Genomic DNA, 22,916 nt, shown 5'->3' with positions numbered 1-22,916 from the left:
CCGGCCTGAAACATGGGAATTAAAACAGGAGGTAAATAATTTAAAACTGAAGCACCCGGGGCCCCCCCCCCGCCCCGCCTCCCCGCAGCGCCTTTAATGATTGACACGAGAATTGACCAATCGTGTCGAGAGGTGACGCCCCCTGGCCTCTGATAGGCTGAGCGGAGAGGGCAGGACGAGTAGCTTGTGAGCTGATTGGTTAGAATTGGCGGGGCCGGTGCTGTCCGTTTGATTCGGTGCTCTGAGTCTGTTTCCCCCCCGGCCTGTGTGAGGGGGAAGCGGGGGTGGGAGAGGGGGGAAAGAGAGAGGGAGACAGAGACGTACACACACGTACAGAGGTGGGGGTGTGAGAGGGAACTAGGGGTGAGAGAGGGAGAGAGCTGGGGGGAAGACCTGGGAGGTGTGAGGGGCTGGGAGTTTGAGAGGGGGGCGGCGGTGAGGGGGGGGGGCTGTCGATGTGACTGCCTCAATACCACTCAGAGTGAGAGTTACCCCCTCTGGAACATCAACTCACTATGGAGAGCAGTGTGAAGAAACCCCTGAGTTGGGAAACCAGGCAGCAGGTAAAGCAGAGTGAACACCATCAACTTCTCATTTGCAGCAAAAAAAATGTTAACCAAATTTGTTATTTATTTCATCTCCAGCTCAAAGAAAGATTGGCCTTGCTGAAGAAAGAATATATAAAGACAGTCTATAAATTACAGGTACTGACTGCTTGTTACAATGTGTCATATTTATTTGAGAGCTGGTGAGGGTAGCTGACAAATTAGGTGAAGCTCAGCCTTTGGTTCCCAAAATTCTCCATCGATAATGACTTCCTTGGCTCATATCTTGGTCTATTGTAGACACATTGATACAAATAGATGGCTATGATTAGTCAGTGATCTCATTGCTGTTGTATCATGCAACTACCAGGACAGCAGAAGGTGAATGTCTTTGGACTGTGGATGGAAATTTGATCACCCAGAGGAAACTCACACAGACATGTGGAGAATGTGCAAACTCCACACACAGTCACCCAAGGCTGGAATTGAACCTGGGTCCTTGGCACTGAGGCAGCAATGCTAACCACTGTGCTACTGTGCTGCCATTAAAGAATCAAAAGAATAGTGATAGCAATCTGAAATAAAAGTAGATAAAAATGTAAGGTAGTGTAATCAGCTTTGGAATAAGTACAGAGGTTGATGTTTCTTTTTGGGATGTTCTTTATTCTGTCTGGTCGTACTACTCAAATACTAACCTATCATTTGATGTTCAGTCACTTTTGATTATGCTGGCAGCCAATCAATGCACTGCAAGGAAAGTGCGATGACTGAGCAATAGTCTAGTTTTGATGTTGGTCAGAACAGAAGTGTTCTGTGCCTCATCCAATGGTGCCATGGCACCTTTTAAGTCCACCTGAGCAGATAGATGGGGCCTTGGTTTAAAGACTCATTGAAAAGATAGTGTATCAAAAAGGTAATGTCCCAATGGTAAAGTATTGGTCCAGATTATACCTTTTGTACAATTTTGACGTTTCTGATGACAATCTTGACTATTAGTGAAATGTTTTTCTATCGGTATAGGTGAGGGGAGAAATCCATCCCCTGAGATAATCTGATATTTAATTAACATTACCACATCACAAATAGCATGACACATTAGGTCATGGGTGCAGCACTCTGTGTAATTTTAGTTGGTCAAATTGTATTTGAAGTCCTGAATAATTGTACAGTATTGATTTTACCTAACTGAGCTCAAACATCAGCTTAAGCCAGTTGGTAGGACACTTGTTTCTGAGTTGGGAGCAGTTGGTTCAAGCCCCACTTAATTTATAATTGAGGCTACATTCTCGCTGACTTTATGTTGGCAATTCTGATCATCTTATTTTCTGTCACTAGCGTGCACAGAAAGCTGAGCATGTACGGAATCATGTTAAAAACACCATCACACACCAGAATCAGCTGCTGGAAGAGCACAGCATGACCCAGCAGACAACAGGTAAGTTTCAAGCAAATAATTTTAAACATTAGAATGGTTTAGGCTTTCGGTTGACTTGTTCTCCATCATATTGACCTCAGTAACAGACTTCCCTACAACAAATGGGAACTTTAAAGGGACATGTCATTGGGCTATCCCTGCATTCTGTGCAAATGATAGTTGTGAGTTGACTTGCTTCTCTGTTGTCACTAGTGTAATTTTGTGATTTAGCACTGATATGAGTCGTCTGCTGATATGCAGTACCTTAGCTTGTCACTCACACACTGTGCTTCCATGCTGATTAGGAATAGGAAGAAACCATTCAATGCCTTGAGTTTGTTCTTCTGGTTGGATAACTGAGAGTTCTTGCACCTTTTTTTTAAACGTTTATTCCTGCTTACCTTAATATTCAGATTGTGCAGCTGTCTTTGCTTCCTGCCCTTTCTATTCTCCCACAAGGAAAAGAAATTCAGGACCTAATGTATGTTTCTTGAAACTCCTTTTTTCAAAGGTGAGTCCTTACCACTTTTGGATACACATCTACCAAGCGCTTCATATCAGAGAAGCCAAGTCCCAGAAAGCAATGAGAAAAAATCAACAGTGACCTTTAACCTTGAGCCGGAAACCATTGACTCCATTGGTGGCCCAAATGTGGCTTTGACAAATATATGTGAAACTGTTGAAGACCCTTCAGCAGAACTTGCTTTTTCTCCAGTTGTGGAAACAGACTATGTTACAAAGACAGACTGTCGAATTCTGAGTCGTCTGAAATTGAAGAAAAGAAGGTCAAGTGAAATACTGAAAAGGAAGGTGTGTGAAGCAGCCAGTGAACTGAATGCATCTCTGCTGAGTTATGAAGAACCCTGCATTAACGAAATGGAAGAGCTGGATTCAGCTGTTACTGAACAGAATGCAAGATCTTCCAACTTTACCACAGTCAACAATGTCTCCGAGTCACTAGGTAGAGATATAAAGGAGAACGTACAACATAAAGTATTCCATGGCTCTCAAGGCAAAGAAGACTCCATGCCATTAAAAAATGGAGCACAAGAGGTAGAAGGCCATCATTTGCCCTCGCCCTTGGACAAAACTGTGAATGACACAGTTTGCTGCAGTCCTGGTGACAAGTCTGCAGCAGTGTCTGTGTGTGAAAATGAAGCTTTTGGCTCAAGGGATCCAGAGAGAATGATTGAAGCTACCCAGCCACAGCAAGCAAAGCTAAACTGCTGTGAAGATCTCATAGAAGCCACTGAGAGTAATCTGACAAGTGAGGCATTAGCGTTAGAACCAGATCAGCTGCAGGCAAGTACTGCTGAACATGAAGCTCCAGGAGACAGCCCACTGAACTCTTGTACCCTTGTTGAAGGTCTTCTCTTCCCTGTTGAGTATTATGTGCGGACGACTCGGCGCATGACCAGTTGTCAGCGACAGGTGGATCTGGACGCAGTGATTCACAGCCACTTGGGAAAGTGCAGAAGTGGTAGCAGAGGGAGATCTAGGAAGTCCACGGTTGACCAGGGCAGTCCTGTAAAAGGCCTCCCCAAGACTGAGGGAGAGATCAATGACACATTATTACTTTTTAACAGTCAGGAAGATGATTTTGCAGCACCAGGTGCAGCTTCTTCACAGCATGATTCACAATATTCTGTTGATTCTCAGAGTATCAAATCAAACCAAGTGAAAGGGAGAAAAAGAGATCGCGGGGGATCTATAAAATCCAAACTCACTGATACTAAGTTGTTTAAAGATGCAGATCGGACATTAAATAATCGCACAATTCCTGGCGTTCAAAGTGTTGCGGCTTCTGACGTTCAGAATGAGAGAAAAAGCAAGGACAATGATAATTTCTATCAGCCAGTGCCTGACACTAATGAACTGTATGGAAATACTGTAAATAAGTTGAGTGATCATGATTTTTCATGCATTGCTAGCTTTAATTTCAAGAGTTCTGATCTGACTCAGGTTAAACCTAAACACATTGTGGAACCACTACAGAACTCCATCAAAAGCCAGAACAATGATGTCTTAATAAGGCCTTTCAAAGAAGACTCGAATTGTTCATCAACTGAACAAGGCGCATCTGCATCAGGCTTGCCAGAAAATCACTCTGGATTAAACAGTGATACTGACAGTCAGGAAATGGTCCCAGAGACTCAGCAAGATCCTTTTCTTGGCATCTCAGTGAAGAAGAGTTTCAATACTGCAATGCAGTTGTTTCCATCGAGGACTGACCTGTATGGAGAGGACACTTTGTCTGAAGTGTCTCAGCCCAGAAGGAGGGTGAGGATCTCAAAAGGTGAGCACTGAGTGCACTGTTCAATTTTAATAAATTTGATTCTTTTGAGTGTTGACAGTATAGGTACAGCACATTAGTTTATGTTTAAGAGAAGAAAGAACTTTATATTACATCTTTCATGATCTCTCGAGGTCTCAAAATGCTTCTCAGCCAATAAATATATTTTATGAAGTGTAGTAATCATTGTTGTAAGGGATGAGGCTGATGAGCAGAGAGATTGCACTGATTTATCGTTGGGCAGGTAGGAAATGAGCAGATTCCTGGTGTAATTTAATGAGTTAGCATGTCTATTATTGTCATTTAATTAGCCCTCACGTTATGAGGATCCTATTTATTACTTGATTTTAAGGTGAGTATGACGTAGGGTGGGAATGGTGTATGGGTGAGATAGGTAGGTGTAGGGGATAGGAAAGAAAGTGATGTTGAGGCCATTCTCAGATCAGCTATGATCTTCTGGAATGGCAGAGCAGGATTGGAGCCAAATGGCCTACACCTAACTCATATGTACTTGTGTTAATTTCCTTTGGTATTACCTTCAATCAGTGAGCAATAAGCCTGTTTCTTCTAATAAAAATCAGAAGTGCTGACTTTTAAAGAACAGTAACAGTTGTGAAAAGTTTGCTTACAGCTTTTGCAAATACTGGGAGGGAAATTTAGATGATCAAATACTGTTCAGTAATAGATCTCTGCGCGAGTGCTGACTTCAGTGTAGTACTGTAGATGGGCATATGCTTCATGAGCAGCCCTGCCAGTATAATTAAATTTAAAAAATAGGCATTAGTGCCTACCTCTGACCTGTATGTTTACTTTGTCTATTTAATAATTTGCCCAACTTTTTCCATAACTATGGAAGGTACAAAATTTTTTTTTTACTTTATTCCAATCCAATCAAGTCAAATTAAATCCAATTCAGAGTCTCAACAAGTTGAGACATTCCCGATCCAAGCTGACAAGACAGGGCTCTCACCTCCTGTCTTGGGCTTGATCTACATGATCTAAGCTGATTGGAGTAGGTGTAGCTCCTCCTCCAAGGCTTGATCTTATTTGCATCTTAGCCAAAAGGCTGAGATGCCGCTTTAAAAAAATTGCTTCAAATGAAGCTGAAATGTAACCTAATGACTTTAACCAAGTGCAGCATGTTGATACTACACTTGATCTTAGCCAAAAGGCCAAGAAGCCACCTGAGTTTGGAAGGTACAAAAATTTTTTATTCCAAAAATATACTTTATTCATAAAAATCTCAAATAAACTATTGCAAATGTACAGGGCTTTGAATTGCAAACAGTGCACAATCAAAACATTTTCACAGATTTATACAAATTACCGTCATTACATTTCAATGCTTAAAGCTATATACATGCCTCAATAAATTACTGTGTGCCATTATTGCTCAGATTGGCACACAGTTACGCAGGTCAAGGGTGTTCTGCAGTTCCCGGGCCCTCGGTCTGCCTACATTAAAAGGCCTTATAGTGTGGCCTTTCCCCATTGTGCCTATGCAGCGGCTGCCCCAAGTCTCAGCACGTAGTCCTGGACCTTGGAATGTGCCAGTCTGCAACACTCAGTCGAGGACAGTTCTTTCAGCTGGAAGATCAGCAATAGTTAAACTGATACCAGGGCAGGCTTGGTGCACCAGCTGGTCTTTGACTGCCTGTCAATTTCCATATGCAGTTCACACTCACTTAAAGTTGTGGTTGTTTTCCTGAAAATTGTCATGTTAAGTGAAAAGTGTATCAGATATTGGAATCAGTGCTAAAGCTCGGAGTTATGTTCCTTTGGACATTTCATGTCTGGGGAATAAAAATGTACAAGTCAAAACAATGTATACATGTGCAGAACTGTGCCGTTCCCCCTCCTTTTGGGGAGCCGCCCCCTTTTTCTTTGTCCTAATGTAGTTTGAGTTTGTTTACTTGGTTTGACCCGAAAGACCCCCCCCCCCAACTGTTGAAATAACTTGAAAATAAAATACATCATTAAATATAAAAAAAACAAATTAAATTACTTCTAAACATTGTAGTGCTATACCCACTATGGTACAGTCAATTGAGAGTTGATCAGGCTCCATCTGGTGGTACAGGTTGGTTGGTGCAGTTAGCAGCTGCCTGAACTGACCAGCCCCTACCAGTAGATGGAGATTAGGACTTAATGCAAGTTCAGGAGTTGGGAACCGCTGAAGAACAAGACCCAAAAGACTCTCACAAGAACAGGTGCCGGAGTGAAGTGATGGTTGGTGGTGGTGGGGTGGGGAGAGGAAGGCAATTGGGGAGGTAGGGTGTGGACGGAAACAAGGTCGGGAGTCAGAAAGGTGGTGGAGAGATAAGGCTGGGAGTGGGAGGAAGAGGGATTGAGGGCAAGGGTGGAATCACTGGGAGAAAGTCATGAGTAGACAGGCCACTGAGGAGGAAGTCTGTGGCAAGTCATGTTAAGGTGAACCTGTCCCCCTCAAGTAAATCTACCTTTTGAACAGTGTTAAAGTGAAACAATGTAAAGTGAGTTGACATTGAGCAAAGACTTATTGTGTATTTGAGATTGCTGATGTAATAAGATTTGTGTATTTCCCATAGGTAACAGTTATCGTAGAACACGTGCAAGCTCCAGGAAACTCGCCACTAGACTTGAAGATGGGACGCTGACATGCTCAGAACCATTACTCTGGGTTAAAAAGCCTGTTGTCAAAAGGCTGTTTCACAGCCTGGAGGTCCATGATTTTGAACTCCCCAATGAGGAATATGGTCAACTTAAAGAGAAGTTAAAAGCAGAATCATTGAGGAAGTCACTTCCTTCCCAGCGCAATATGTTTAACTGTACTGTGGAGACTCAGGTAGAGACAGAGGATTGGGATACAGGGCATTGTGAAAGTCCACACTTACAGGACATTAAGCAAGCTACAGAAAGACTTGAGGAACACCACCCACAAAGTAAGATTGCTCAGTTATTCCAAAAGTAGAAGATCTTAACATTCCAATCAAAGTACATTGCTTTATTTTTAATTGCCCAACATTTACCTTATAAGCTAATGTATTTTAATAGATTGGACAAACAGTACATCATAGTTTCTTTTTATGCTGTTAGCATAAGAACATAAGAAATAGGAGCAGGAGTAGGCCATCTAGCCCTTCGAGCCTGCCCCGCCATTCAATAAGATCATGGCTGATCTGTCGTGGCTCAGTTCCACATTCCCGCCCTCTCCCCATAACCCTTAATCCCCTCTCTTATCAAAAACCCATCAACCCGCGTCTTAAAAATATTTAGCGAGGTAGCCTCCACCACTTCAACGGGCAGAGAATTCCAGAGATTCACCACCCTTTGAGTGAAGAAGATCCTCCTCAACTCCGTTCTAAACCGCCCCCCCTTTATCTTGAGGCTGTGCCCCCTAGTCCTACTATCTTTTCTGAGCGGGAAGAGTCTCTCCACCTCTATCCTATCCATCCCATTCATCATCTTATACGTCTCAATGAGATCGCCCCTCATTCTTCTAAACTCTAACGAGTACAAGCCTAGTTTATTCAGCCTCTCCTCATAGTTCAACCCCCTCAACTCCGGCATCAGCCTAGTAAACCTCCTCTGCACTCCCTCCAAGGCCAAAATATCCTTGCGTAAGTACGGCGCCCAAAACTGCACACAGTACTCCAGCTGCGGCCTCACCAATGCCCTATACAGCCGCAGCAAGACCTCCCTACTTTTATATTCAATCCCCCTCGCTATGAAGGCCAGCATCCCATTCGCCTTCCTGACCACCTGCTGCACCTGCAAGCTGGGTTTTTGCGACTCATGCACAAGGACCCCGAGGTCCCTCTGCACCATCGCCTGCTGCAGTTTTTCGCCACGTAAGTAATAATCCTTCCTACCATTATTCCTACCAAAGTGGACCACCTCGCACTTGCCAACATTAAATTCCATTTGCCATTTCCTGGGCCATTCGCCCAGCCTATCTAGATCCTTCTGTAGACTCTCCACACCCTCCGCACAATTTGCCGTTCCGCCAATCTTGGTGTCATCAGCAAATTTCGACACCCTACACTCGGTTCCCTCCTCCAGATCATCTATATAAATGGTAAAAAGCTGAGGCCCCAGCACCGACCCCTGGGGCACTCCACTAGTCACCATCCGCCAATCCGAACAGCACCCATTGACCCCCACTCTCTGCCTCCTATTTGACAACCAATCCTCTATCCACGCTAACACCCTACCTGCAACGCCATGTCCCCTGACCTTCTGCAATAACCTCTTGTGAGGTACCTTGTCAAACGCCTTCTGAAAATCAAGAAAGACCACATCCACCGGCTCTCCTCTATCCACCGCCCTAGACACATCCTCATAGAACTCCAGTAAATTTGTCAGACACGACTTCCCTTTAACGAAACCATGCTGCGTCTGCTCTATCAAGCAATTCCTCTCAAGATGCCTCGCTATTTCCTCCTCGATGACGGATTCTAACATTTTACCTACAACAGACGTTAAACTAACCAGCCTATAATTCCCTGCCTTTTGCCTGGCACCCTTCTTAATAGAGGAGAGCCGGTGGATGTGGTCTTTCTGGATTTTCAGAAGGCGTTTGACAAAGTACCTCACAAGAGGTTATTGCAGAAGGTCGAGGGACATGGAGTTGGGGGCAGGGTGTTAGCGTGGATAGAGGATTGGTTGTCAAATAGGAGGCAGAGAGTGGGGGTCAACGGGTGCTATTCGGATTGGCGGATGGTGACTAGTGGAGTGCCCCAGGGGTCGGTGCTGGGGCCTCAGCTTTTTACCATTTATATAGATGATCTGGAGGAGGGAACCGAGTGTAGGGTGTCGAAATTTGCTGATGACACCAAGATTGGGGGAACGGCAAATTGTGTGGAGGGTGTGGAGAGTCTGCAGAAGGATCTAGATAGGCTGGGCGAATGGGCCAGGAAATGGCAAATGGAATTTAATGTTGGCAAGTGTGAGGTGGTCCACTTTGGTAGGAATAATGGTAGGAAGGACTATTACTTACGTGGTGAAAAACTGCAGCAGGCGACGGTGCAGAGGGACCTCGGGGTCCTTGTGCATGAGTCGCAAAAACCCAGCTTGCAGGTGCAGCAGGTGATCAGGAAGGCGAATGGGATGCTGGCCTTCATAGCGAGGGGGATTGAATATAAAAGTAGGGAGGTCTTGCTGCAGCCGTATAGGGCATTGGTGAGGCCGCAGCTGGAGTACTGTGTGCAGTTTTGGGCGCCACACCTGCGCAAAGATATTTTGGCCTTGGAGGGAGTGCAGAGGAGGTTTACTAGGCTGATGCCGGAGTTGAGGGGGTTGAGCTATGAGGAGAGGCTGAATAAACTAGGCTTGTACTCGTTGGAGTTTAGAAGAATAAGGGGAGATCTCATTGAGACGTATAAGATGATGAATGGGATGGATAGGATAGAGGTGGAGAGACTCTTCCCGCTCAAAAAAGACAGTAGGACTAGGGGGCACAGCCTCAAGATAAAGGGGGGGCGGCTTAGAACGGAGTTGAGGAGGAACTTCTTCACTCAAAGGGTGGTGAATCTCTGGAATTCTCTGCCCGTTGAAGTGGTGGAGGCTGCCTTGCTAAATATTTTTAAGACGCGGGTTGATGGGTTTTTGATAAGAGAGGGGATTAAGGGTTATGGGGAGAGGGCGGGAAGGTGGAACTGAGCCATGACAGATCAGCCATGATCTTATTGAATGGCGGGGCAGGCTCGAAGGGCTAGATGGCCTACTCCTGCTCTTATTTCTTATGTTCTTAAACAGCGGCGTAACATTAGCCGCTTTCCAATCTTCCGGCACTTCCCCGGAATCCAGCGACGTCTGGAAAATAACCACCAAGGCATCCACTATCACCTCCGCCATTTCTTTCAGAACCCTCGGATGCATTCCATCCGGTCCTGGGGACTTGTCCACAATCAGCCCCTCCAGTCTGTCGAGCACCCCCTCTCTAGTAACAGTAATGTCATTAAGACCCTCCAGTCCTACCACCTTTCCATCTCTAACACCCGGCAAATTATTCACGTCCTCCTCCGTGAAGACAGAAACAAAAAAGTTATTCAGGACCTCAGCCATATCCCCATCCCCTACCACTAAGTCCCCCTTCTCATCCTGTAAGGGACCAACGTTCACCCTAGCCAGCCTCTTCCTTTTTATATATTTATAAAAACTCTTGCTATCCTTTTTTATATTAAGCGCTAGCTCAGCTTCATAGTTTCTCCTACCCTTCTTTATCAACTTCTTTGTCAATCTTTGTTGACATTTAAACCTCTCCCAATCCTCTTCTCGCCCACTACTCTTAGCTACTCTAAACGCCTCTGCTTTTAATTTAACACTAGCATTTAACATTAGCAGAGCTTAATTGCATAATATATGTATAAACCATACCCAGGCAGTACAAGTTTTTTCACATTATATGCAGACTGTAATAGTGGTGAGTAAGGAGGCTGAGCTGCAGCTCTCCAATGACTTTTTCACTAGTAGAGATGCTACCCTTGTGGAAATGAAAGTTGAACTTGGAGAGCTCCAGTACTTGAAAGAAAGTCACTTTGAAGTTTACATTTTGTCTGGTGTCAGTGGAGACCCAAATCACAGTTTCTCATCAAGTTACCCTTATCACTTTTACCCAGGGTGTATTACAAGCAGAAATAATGATTTCAGTATAAGGTTCATTCTATCAAAATAAAAGAGGTGTACATTCAGTTATAGCATTTAAGCTAGTTTCCATCAATTAAACAATCTCCTGTAGTGCTGCATTTGGTAGATTTGGAAAACGTGGAGTGCAGATTGACAATCTAAAAGGGTTTGATTATGTCTGAGGTCAGGTTATAGAAAACATAGAAACCCTACAGCGCAGAAAAAGGCCACTCGGCCTATCAAGTCCACACTGACAACAATCCCATCCAAGCCCTAACCCCCCGCATCCCCACACATTTACCCGCTAATCCCTCTAACCTACACATCCCGGGATACTAAAGGGCAATTTAGCTTGACCAATCCACCTAACCCACACATCTTTGGACAGGTTATATTCACCGTGAGCAGAGAAGATTAAAAGGTGATATTGAGACATTTTAAGGTAATTGAAGGATTTGATGAGGTAGATAGACTGTGTCCTTGGGTGGGAAAATCCAGAACAGGGAAATCAGGCCATTCAGCGGTGATATCGCCAAGCACTTCTTCACATAAAGGGTAGTGAAAATCAGGAGGCTTATTTCAACACCCTAATAAAAACTGAGAGCTTGGGGATAAATTAAAAATTTCAAAACTAGAATCAATAGATTTTTGTGAAACAAAAACAATTTGGAACTTGGGTGAGTGGCATTATGATGCAGAAACACTATAACTTAATTGAATAGTGGAACAACGTTGATGGCTGAATAGCCTCCTCCTGTTTCTGTTCCTGTTTTTAGTATTTTTGTTGAATAATCTGCTGCTTTGACTTCATAATAGAAAAAAAATGGAATGTACCATAGCAGCTTGGTCAGCGTCTGAAAAGAAAAGGCTGCCATGTCTGTTCTAAATGAGAGAAGAGTTGTGTACGTGCATGCATGCTGGTGACATTCTCTCATTTTTCGGCCGTTACCCATCTAAATGTACATTTCTGTTATCCGTTTCATCATCTCTCCTGAACAGCACTGATGAGAGTACCTTTGCCATAAGGATTGTGGCAGGTTAAGAAGGTATCTCACCACCACCACCTTTGGAATAATTGTGGATGGGCAATAAATGCTGATCTCGAGGTTGCAACCTCGAGAACACTGGGTTGTTAAAAGGCTTTTAGTCAGTGGCAGCAACATCCCATAATTAATATTTAAAAAATACACCCCAGTAAATTATTTTTAAAGCTGAATATAGTGAAAGCTACACCTTTTAATCAACCTGTTTTTGTTTTATTCATTTATGAGATGTGGGCATCGCTGGCTAGGCCAGCATTTATTTTCCATCCCGAGTTGCCCATGAGCATGGGTGGTGGACTGCGTTCTTGAACTGATGCAGTCCCTGAGGTGTAGATACACGCATAGTGTTATTAGGGAGGATGTTCCAGTATTTTGACCCAGCAACAGTGAAGGAGTTGTGATATATTTCCAAGTCAGAATGACAATGCTTAATATGCACATGTTTTTCACCTAGAGAGCTTAGACTGCAAGGAACCAAGCAGAACCCCAGAGGAACCAACAACAGATGATACAATTTGTCCTTATAGTCAGAAAAGATCAGAAAATACATCTGGCTATAAACTGTCCTCCAGTGTTCTGCTGTCAACCCCTTCCGGTACTCCACAGGCAGGGAGTGTCCACCAGCATGAACAAGGTGCAGGTAGCCCTGTGTTCCCTTCACTTGGCTTCACTCCTGCATCTAGTTCTTCAGTCCTTTCTGAAAACAGCCACCGAAACCAAGACTCATTCCAAACTGGCACACTGTCACATGCATGTGAAGATAATCAGAATTATGATAGGAGCTGTGTGCAAAGGCTCCAGACATTTGAAGGAGTGGTGCCATCAGCAAATAGAGAAGACAGTCTGTCTGCAAGGAAACATACAGATAAGGATGAACAACCTCAGGAGCAGTTCCAGAGCAATTGTGAGACAAAGTTCTGTCAGTCAGAAGAGTTAAATGAGGATTGTGCAGTGAAATTTGCTGAAGAGGGCATTGTAATTGAAAAGGTATGTTTTTTTTTGAATGTGTGGTTGTGAGATTTCTTGCCATGGAATGTTGCATGCAGGTTAAGGCATTCCAAGTCTCTCATCTTGTATGTTGCTAAGGCCTAAGTGCAAAATAAGAGTTCAATGACTATTTAACTGACAAGAGGTTAGCTTATTCAGTGTGCCACTCTACTAAGGAGTGTCACTCCGAAAGCTTGTGCTACCAAATCAATCTATTGGACTTTAACCTGGTGTTGTGAGACTTCTTACTGTACTTACCCCAGTCCAATGTTGGCGTCTCCACATCATGGCCACTCTCTACTGAGCCAGTCTGCTGCAACTTGCCTCTCTTTAGTGAAAGTATGTAAGAGTGAGAGGTGTAGAATTGAAAAGAGCTCTGATTTTCCGTACCCTTGATCTGTCCCTGCTGCAGAGAGCAGCAGTTCTTCCCTGTAACTGTGGATAATCTACCTAAACAATATCTGTATTATGTTACATCTGCCACCTTTGGCGCCTATTTGCTTTCCCCCTTCAATGTTATCCCGTCTGCCTTGGATAGGAGGTAACATTATCTAAGAATATGTGTGTGTGTTTAAGTAGCAGCCTGGCAGCTTTCATTTACCTTTGAACCATGACCGGGGAGAGCACTGACTTTGTACAGGTTCCTACGGTCCACCAATCCTACACTCTTGAACAGGTTGTGTGTAATAATCTTTTATTGTTTTCAAAGTCTTTTAACTACATTTTTGTGTTTTTTTGTAGGAGAATGATGATGCCTTGACTTCTGCCCATCAGTTCGAGCAAAAACCAAAGGAACAAACCTTGCGGCTAATCTCTACTTTACAGGTTTGTAATTACTGAACAATGCCAGGATTTAAAAGATAATGTTTCCTCTGTAAAGTGACCGAAGTGCGATGATATAATCTGATTTAAAAACTGATTTAATGATTCCAAATATTGATGAGTTCTATACTTACCCCTAGGAATGATGCTGGAAACTTTGGGTGAACAAAGTCCTAGGAAATAACTATCACACAGCAGGGGGAACAATAGTCTTTTAAACAGGAAACATGAGCTTGTGGTTCTTCAAAGGGCCCAATTTTGATGGTTCTAAGCAAGACTCCAGGATAGATATAGAAGCTGATTTTATGAATGCACAAACCAAGCAGGGAGCCTTGTGATTTCACATTATTCACAAGATGTGGAAAAGACCCTCCAATGTAGCAGCTACGTGGGCTGTTGTGAAATAGAGTTGCTCTGTAATAGGAACAACTCATTGTTGTCTAAATGTTTAAAGAGGCTAAATTACTTTTATCATTTGTATTTGTAGAATCCATCCACTTCCTGTGTGACTGATTTGTGTACAGTATTCTGGACAGTGAACGAGGCCAAAGCTCCATGTATTGCCTGTGCTTGTGAAACAGCAGTATTCTTGTGGGCCCCACTGCAGCTAAACCAGTGGACTAACATCCATACATGGGTCTTTGATAAGGTACTGATATCTATTCTTACCTTAATTCTGATCTAACTGTCTGGTTTTTAGTATTGAATAGTTTTTCTTTGAACAGCATTAAAGAACATGTTTGACTCAACTGCTTTAAATCTTGTCAAAATGTTGTTTTATTCTTTCATGGGATGTGGATGTTGCTGGCTAGCCAGCATTTTTATTGCCCATTTCTAATTGACCTTGAGAAGGATTGTGGATGCCTTGTCAAAATTATAAATTTAATGCCTTGTTGGCCTGTCATGTGATATCTGTCAAAACCTACAATCAGCACCAGCTAATGAGGGTCTTCCACATAAATGAAGTGTTTGGAAAATGTGTTTAATAATGAACTGTTGGTGTTAAAAATTGGAACATTGCACTTCTCAGCCCCTCTGTTCTACTCCTCTCACCCTCAAAGAGCCTTGCATATCCAAATTTTTTTCCCAGAGGTTGGGAGGAAACTTAACTGCACCTTTCTACAACAGGCTCTTGGGGTTGTTATGCATTGTACATCTGGGTTACAAAATGAAATAATACTTATATCACTGGCTTACTAGCAAATATGACTTTTACAGTGCCTCGAACATATTTTAACTTTGACTAGTGTGCTTTTGTTTAATATTCAGTTTAGTTTGTGTTTAATGTTCATCAAATAGTGGGTGAATATGGCAGGGAGAGAAGGTGGTTCTGTCCCTAGTCGAAACCAGCGCCACTGGAGTCATCTGCTAGAGGGCACACAAAAGCAGGCCAGAGATCTGCTACCTGAACTTTCCCTGAAACTTCACTGTCAGTTTTAAGGGAGGTTGCTGGGGCATCTGCTAGACACTTCCCTAATGTGACAAAGCATTAGGAACTCACCAGTGTGTATATGGAGTCTCAAATCAAATACACCTCTTACATTGCTGCAGTCTGATTTTGCATCACCAGTCGACAATGTCTCAGTAAAACAGGGCATTGTTTCCTATTATCATGTTCCGTAACTAATTGGTAGCTATTCACTTCTGCATAGAGCTGGAATGCATAAAGCATAATGTTTTGGAATCCATGCTGAGCAGGAAGTGTGCTGAAAAGACTATTCACGGTTGTTGAGATTAGTTTTTTTTAACCTGACTTTCATGCTGATTTGGTCTCTACTCTCCCACTCTTCCAGGTTCCGATAATCGAGCTCATCCCCATTCCAGATGCTGTGAATATCCTGTGTGTGGCTTTTGGAAGCCTGGAGATAAGGGAAGTGAAGTAAGTCTATAAAGCACTTTGATAAGACTGTGAAAATACTGCAGAACTGACTGATTACATATGCGCAATATTTTGCAGAGAGTTGGAAGTTTCACACTGAAAAAAAAGTGTGCAGTAATTTTGTATCCTGACACAGTTTTCTGAAATTGGGTATTTTTGTGGTATTTATAAACTGGCTATTTTCATAAAAATAATCAGTTCTACAGTATATTGTTACATTTTTTAATTAAACTGTTGGAATTCATGTTCCCCTCCCTTCATTGTTCTTTTCATATCACCACATGTCAAAGATGGGAAATTAACTTGCGCACAGCCAGGCTGAGACGTGAATACAGGAAAGAGGCCAAAACCTGATATGGTGGGTGAGGAAGGCAGTAGGGGAATCTTCTCCGGCCCACTTACATACTCCTCTTCACAACTTGAATTGGCATATAGCTTTAAATAGAGTAGTGTGATGACTCTAGGGAAAACTATTTTCTAAGACTGTATTTGAGTTCTGAAGGAAAAACATTGGCACAAAATATAAGTGTTCTTGCTGCAAGTTAAACTGGGAATTAACGCAAGTATTTTCTCTGCCATGTAATTACAGGAAGCACTGCCAGTCATTAACCCACTTAGGCTATTTTTCACACTTTAGAATTGTGCGCTACAGGCCAGAACTGCTGAAGCAGGATATCTGCTTGTTCTCGCTTTGTTTGGACTTTTGTGTGTGACTTCATAAGGGGAGATAAGACTTTTTTTCATTGTCAAAGAGCACATAATAATGAGGGGTGATTAATGTTCGTGCATTAATAATTAGGCAACATGTTAAATGGGGTTTAATTTGTTTTTTTTAGCATATGCAACTATTTCCTCAAAAACAGAATTATTCCACTTTTGGTTAAAGGACAGTGTTCAGGCACTGTAAAGAGCTTTACTCTGTATCATACCTGTGTTGTATCTGCCATTAGAAGTGTTTGATGTTGGGGGGCTTTGTACCTAACCTTAACCTAATATCCAAGCCAAGTGCATTAAAGTAATGAGCCCTTGCAATTTTAGCATTTCACTTCAAACTATGTGTTTTTTAAAAAAAAACATTTTTTTGCCCAGAGTGCTACAATCCTAATAATGGATCCAAGTGAAATTATTGCTCAGGCAGTGCCTGTCTTTCTTGAAACATGGCTGATTTTTTTTTCACTGCTCGTGTTTGTTTTTAAGGGTATTGCACTCCACAGAGCGAGGTTGTTTGGAACGCACTCTGCTGCAGGCAGGAGATATAAATGCAGTGCTTGGGCTGCCCGGAAGGAGGCTGGTCTGCTCTTGTGGCACACTCCAGGATCAACACATTGAACTGAGCACCCTATCCAAAGAAGGAAGGTCAGATCTGATTTGTATTTGTTAACCATGTTTTGGATTTGGTTTGCTTGGCAGATCATATTAACTGTTGTGTGTCAGATGCTTGTTTAGAACATCAAAATGATAAGTGCAAAAATAGACTTTAGAAGACTTTAGAATTAATATAAGAAAAAAAGGAGCAAGTAACTGTACCTGTTGGAACACTGAGATGAAGAATGTTGAGTTGTTGATGGAGGATAATGATCCCAGACAGCTTGCTGGAACTATGCATTCTTGTTGGGAACAAAGGTGTCTTTAGGTTTTTCTATAGATCACTAGATCAAAAATAAACAAAGACCAGTAAATCTACAGAGATAAGGAAAATTAATTAAATAATGTTTACAATACCAGGTTAAAGTCCAACAGGTTTATTTGATAGCACGAGCTTTTGGAGCGCTGATCCTTCATCAGGTGAGGAAGGCGCAGTGCTCTGAAAGCTCATGATGCCAAATAAACCTGTTGGACTTTAATATGGTGTTATGAGACTTCTTACTGTGCCCACCCCAGTCCATCACCAGCACCACCACATCATAAATAATGCTTGTCCAACCTCCGGCCTGTGAGTCGAATGTAGCCCCTGAGGCATTTTAATCTGACCGAGTCATGAACTCGACCATTGAAGACTTCAGGGTCAGAATTTTTAAAAATATTGTGAGCCTGCTCATCTAATGATGGGCTGGTTTCTACATCTGCTAGCTGCAAATGGCCTTGTATCAGCAGCCAATGCAGGGAGATACCAGCCCTTGGACAGGCGTGACACAGTCAGTTGCTAGGTAACTTTAAATTCTTGGTTTCCGCCTGCTGATCAGAATAGATCAGAAATAAGTCGGAGTATTAATAGGGGCATTAAGGACGAAAAGAGGGTTAATCGTGCCATAAAGTTAAGCTAGAATGTGTTATTAGGAGAACAAAGGTCAATGTTCAGTGAAAGCTTGGAACATACCAAGGAAACAAAAAGGAGGATGAAGATGGATGAGAAAGGTCACAGTCCAAAGTTGTTGAACTCCATTTTACATCCGGAAGGATATAAGGCGCCTGATCAGAAGATGAGGCACCGTTCCTCCAGTTTGCGTTGGATATCACTGGAGCAGTGCAGCAGGCCGATAACAGACATGGGGGCATAAGAGCAAGCTACTGAGTTGAAATGGCAAGACGGATTTCTGGAATTTGTTCATTGACCCTTTGAGCAAGGGAAAAAAAATGCAAATGTGGCCTGAATGAAAAGGTTTATCAGGCCTGGGTTAAATAGAATGATTGAGTTGACATCAGATTATAACCACTGCTCAAGCAGTCCAGATTCGAATAGTAAATGTATTCTCAGAAAATGAGGCTGGCCTTTTTATTTATTTAGTAGTGTTACAAGTAGGTTTATATTAACACTGTAATGAAGTTGCTGTGAGAATCCCCCTAGTTGCCACACTCTGGCGCCTGTTCGGATACACTGAGGGAGAATTTAGCATGGCCAATGCACCTAACCAACTCTTCTTTCAGACTGTGGGAGGAAACCAGAGCACCCGGAGGAAGCTCACGCAGTCACAGGGAGAACGCGCAGACTCCGCACAGATAATGACCCAAGCTGGGAATCAAACCCAGTCCCTGGCGTTGTGAGGCAGCAGTGCTAACCACTGTGCCACTACTTAGGACTAAGGCAAAGAGACATTTCTTCTCAAAAAAGGTTGTGAATCTTTGGAATTTTCTAACTCAGAGAGCTGTGGATATTCAGTTGTGGTTGGATGTACAAAAGACAGAAATTGATCAATTCTTGGATCCAGTGGGAATTAAAGAATATGGTGATAGTGCAGAAAAGTTGAGGTAGAATATCAGCCATGAATGTATTGAATGATGGAGCAGAATCGTATAGCCTATTCCTGCTCCCATCTCCTGTGTCCTTATTTGTGGGGCTGCTTTCTGACCAATATGTTAATGATGTCGCAAAAGGTAATGCTCATTTCAGATCCAGGTCTGAGAATGGATATATAAGTAGTTCAATCAAGCTCCAGGAAACTATGGTTCCTTATGATTCATTACATTTGGACCTCCACGGTGTTTCTCATTTCCCTAATCTGATGTTGGTAAAGATCCATGAAGAGGTCCTTTTTCAGCCCTCAATGAAAAATATTGCCTGTCTGGAGCAGGGGGAAGATGTGATGGGAGGAGAAGAAATGTTGTATGAGCTATTTGCAGTTTTGTGACAGTCTTGCCTATATTCTTGTGCTTAGGAGTGAGCAATGCATGCAACTGGTTCCACCCAATGAGATGATATTGGCTTTCTGCGATGTTGAAGGGGAGGAACAAGCTTTGCTTGGATCAACTATAATGAGCAATATTGTCATTTGGTAAGTGCATAATTCCTTCTTACTGGAGAAGAGTTGTAATTGAAGTTTATCTTCTCTGGAACCATTCTTGTAAAGCTTTTCTGCATGGTCCGTATCTAGCCATATTCAACCAGCCCAAGCTTTCAAAACCTAAAACAAAATATCTGCTCTCATATGTGATTGCGCAGCATTTGCTGAGCAATCCAGTGTGTGCTAATAGTTATACTTAACTAATTTAAGATAATCAGCTGAGTTCATAACATGACTCATTTATGCTCGCTAGTAACATACATTCATACAAAATAATCTGTTCCCTGCAAACAAAAAGGATATGCTCAAATCTTGTGCCTCTTGGAAGCATCAGGAGCCTTCAGTTCCCTATTGCTTTATTTGCTGCTAATCAGCATCCTTTTCTCTTGTAGTATAAATTGTTGTGATGGTATTTTGGCATCTGTCCTGATGAGTGCAAGATAGAAAGCTTTGCCAATATCTTTTTAACAATATTCAAGTATTACACTAATATTAATTACTGCTGCCACCTTACCTCCTTTTTCACCTTCCCTATCTTTCCCAAGCACCTTCTATCCAGGAAAATGTAGTCGCCAGTTCTGCCCTTTTAGAGCCTGGTGCCTTTTTTGCCACAACATATTCAGCTCACCAATCAATGAGTTCCAGATGTCTAGGCCAACATTCCTCCCTCAACCAGCACCACTGAAAAATGGTCTGTAATTTCACTGCTTTTAATGGGACCTTTACTGGAAAAAATGATCGCCACATCTGCTATCATAGCAACCAATATATTTCAAAGAAATGAAAAGTAAATGAAGCAGTTTGGGGCATTTCTGATTGAAGTGGTCAATTTCTATTCAAAATATGTTTTAAATTACTGTCAGTGTTTTAAGCCCAGTCTCAACACAGTATCTGTTCTGCTCAAAGCCTCCCATTTTCTGTATGTACTGGCTCATTGAATAATATGTAGTAATCATTAAAACAACATGGGTTAGTTTGGAGAGAAACTCAGTTCAGATTGATTTTTGTGTGTGTTATCTCTTAGGAACTTAAAGACTGGGCATCTCCTGAAGAAGATCCATTTAAGTGAAAACTACCCTGGTACTGTCTGCCAGAAGGCCTATTCAGAGTCTGTAAGGAGCAATGATTTTACCTTTATAACGGCAAAAAGTGGTGATATCTCATAGGTTGCTAGTTTGTGACATTCCTACTTCCAGGAGAGGGGAGCGGATTGGCAGACTGTCAGAGTAGGACTTATATTGCGATCTGGATTTAATGATAGTGGGAGCCAGGGAAAAATGAAATGCTGCGTGTAGCATAAGTTTTCCTGAGAGAGATTGCAATGTGAGGAAGAGAATCTTATGCCCTGCATTGACTTTTCACCCTGGAGACATGCTTTGAATCCAGTTCAGACTGATGGAAGGAAGTGTAGGTTTGGTTGTAAGGGTCTTAACTGGCTTGTTTAGCTGGTTCCCAGTTAGTGAAAATCCATGGCACAAAACAGGCATTATTTGCATGTAACTTGCATGAACTTCAAAGGTCACAATGTTGAATGCTGGAAATAGTAAAAGCTAGTCTGATAAGAGTTGAGTGCCACTTGTATAAATATAGGAGTAACTTTTCATTTAATTCATGGAGTACTGGTACTGAGAGCAAGAAGCACAGAAGCTTTGTCTAAAATCCTGATTATTTGAGAATAATATTACAAAAAAATTCTCCATAATGGAAATGGACCATTTACCATTAAAATTTTAAAGCTGTGGACAGTCTTCACAACCCTGGACAAACAACATTTATTTGTCTCCAATCTTTGCAATGCCAATAAATTAGAACTGTACAAGGTCTGGACCAATTGACTTGCCAGCCACTTGATAATAACTTGCAATAAGAACTTAAAATGTTGGAAATGCACAATGGGGTCTAGTGCCTAATTGACGAGATTTTAAAAAGAAATGTTTTGCATGCCAGTCCTTTGTCAAACACGAGCTACGATCAAACATTGATACTTGAAATCTGTTTCCCTTGCTGTACAGACGGTGACAGTCCTGTTGTATATTTTTGGCATTTGTAGTTGTCTTTCATTTTTGCAGTTGCATTTCTGATCAAGGCCATTGGTTTGTGAATTTACTGAAAAATGGACAGAATTACAGCATGCAATCTGCAGAGCAGTGATAAAATCTCTTTTTGTAAAATAACAAGTGACTTACTGTAAACAATGGATCTAATAGATGAATGCAGCTCCCAAAGTAGCAGTAAAAGTTTTACAAAGTGAAACCATTGGAAGTAAATATTTTGTGCAAAAATTCTCGTTTTTGTATTTTAGGGCATATTATTCCTTCTCCTCAGTCACCGGTATGTCAGCACTTGTGATGAATCTGTTGGAAGGAGAGTTTGTGTGTTAAGAATGGTTGGTGTTAATCCGATAAATAATAAAAGTAGACCTGTCATGTCCTATACACTTCCCCTGGAATGCAATGGACGGTAAGATGCATTTTGTATTAAATATGCATCAATTTCCTTTAGAAAAGTGCCTCAATGCTAGAAGGTCTCTGATTCAATCCTTTGTTAAATTAGCAAATTTTAAAATTTTGTTAATTAACTTTGTTAATTGCGGTCTCTTCATCCGAAACACACATTCATCCAAAACACACATTCACCCAGTGATTTCTGAACAGGTTTGTGTGTAAGATTTCTGTTTGATGCACAGTTAAATAACTATGTTTGCTAACTCTATCAATGCCATGGAATAGTGTTACATAGAGAGGATATCACATCAGGCCAAGTGGATCTAAAATGGAAGTACAATGAAAATCAAGTTCTGTGTCTAATATTGGGCATTAATCTGGGCTTCTACTTTACAATCAGTTCTTTTTCTCTCTCATATATTTTCTCACTTTTTTAAAATTAATCTATTTCTGGAACAGGTACATTGTTGGTGGTGTGAAGGATCAATCAATTGCAGCAGTTGTAACCCCTGGAACCCTGGTCCTTTGGGATGTATCATCTGGCCACATCTCAACCATGCTACAGCATGACCCCAATGGGCACTGGTCACTTTTCCAATGGGCAGAGGCCAACTCCTGCCTCCTAGCCAGAAAGAATGACCAGACTGTGTATATCTACAAATGTGTGGGAGCTAGAACTGTTGAATAATACCATTGCGCCAAGATCAATGCAAGAAAAGCCACTTATTTATTTGAAACTTATTTACCTCCATTGATTGAGTGAAAAACACCAAAATCTGTTCGTAGGACACAAACACTACAATGTGAAGAAAATGACTTTTGTTTATGTACTATATAATTTTTTTCCATAATCTTTGGATTGATGTACTGAACTGTTGTACAGTGTCTGTTATTGTTTTGGGGAAATAGCAGATATTAAGAGGGCACTTTTATGTGGTTAAGATGCCACTGTTCTGGATGATTTGGGATCAGCACTGTGATCACTCCTATTATATTTTTAATATATATAAAGAAACATTCTTGTGTGTTTTCATAATGAAATTATATTTTCTGTTAATTGGTGGAAACAATCCTGAGAATATAAAGTGGGAGCATATGATTCACACTTGCCGTGTTTTTCGTTTATGTCATGAAAGCTGCTGTTTTTATTAACTGTATCTAATT

At 41.9% G+C, this 22,916-nt stretch overlaps 1 protein-coding gene and 1 pseudogene across 1 annotated transcript; one reads left to right on the top strand and one right to left on the bottom strand.

The window, feature by feature from the left end:
- Positions 1-451: 451 nt before the first annotated feature.
- Positions 452-22,836, top strand: palb2 (partner and localizer of BRCA2). Its single transcript, XM_080206557.1, has 14 exons — positions 452-563; positions 645-704; positions 1,881-1,980; positions 2,471-4,255; positions 6,820-7,173; positions 12,356-12,888; positions 13,630-13,713; positions 14,198-14,359; positions 15,504-15,589; positions 16,787-16,945; positions 19,183-19,299; positions 20,333-20,420; positions 21,611-21,768; positions 22,212-22,836. The coding sequence occupies exons 1-14, from the start codon at positions 516-518 to the stop codon at positions 22,438-22,440; spliced, it is 3,963 nt and encodes a 1,320-aa protein (XP_080062683.1). The 5' UTR covers positions 452-515; the 3' UTR covers positions 22,441-22,836.
- Positions 5,294-5,436, bottom strand: LOC145355197 (U2 spliceosomal RNA; annotated as a pseudogene).
- Positions 22,837-22,916: the final 80 nt, after the last annotated feature.

This window comes from Carcharhinus amblyrhynchos, chromosome 18 (genome assembly GCF_965287045.1).
Source record: "Carcharhinus amblyrhynchos chromosome 18, sCarAmb.v2.hapA, whole genome shotgun sequence".
Classification (NCBI taxonomy): Eukaryota; Metazoa; Chordata; class Chondrichthyes; order Carcharhiniformes; family Carcharhinidae; genus Carcharhinus; species Carcharhinus amblyrhynchos.
The sequence above is the reverse complement of the archived record's forward strand: the minus strand, read 5'-3'. Positions and strand labels throughout refer to the sequence as shown.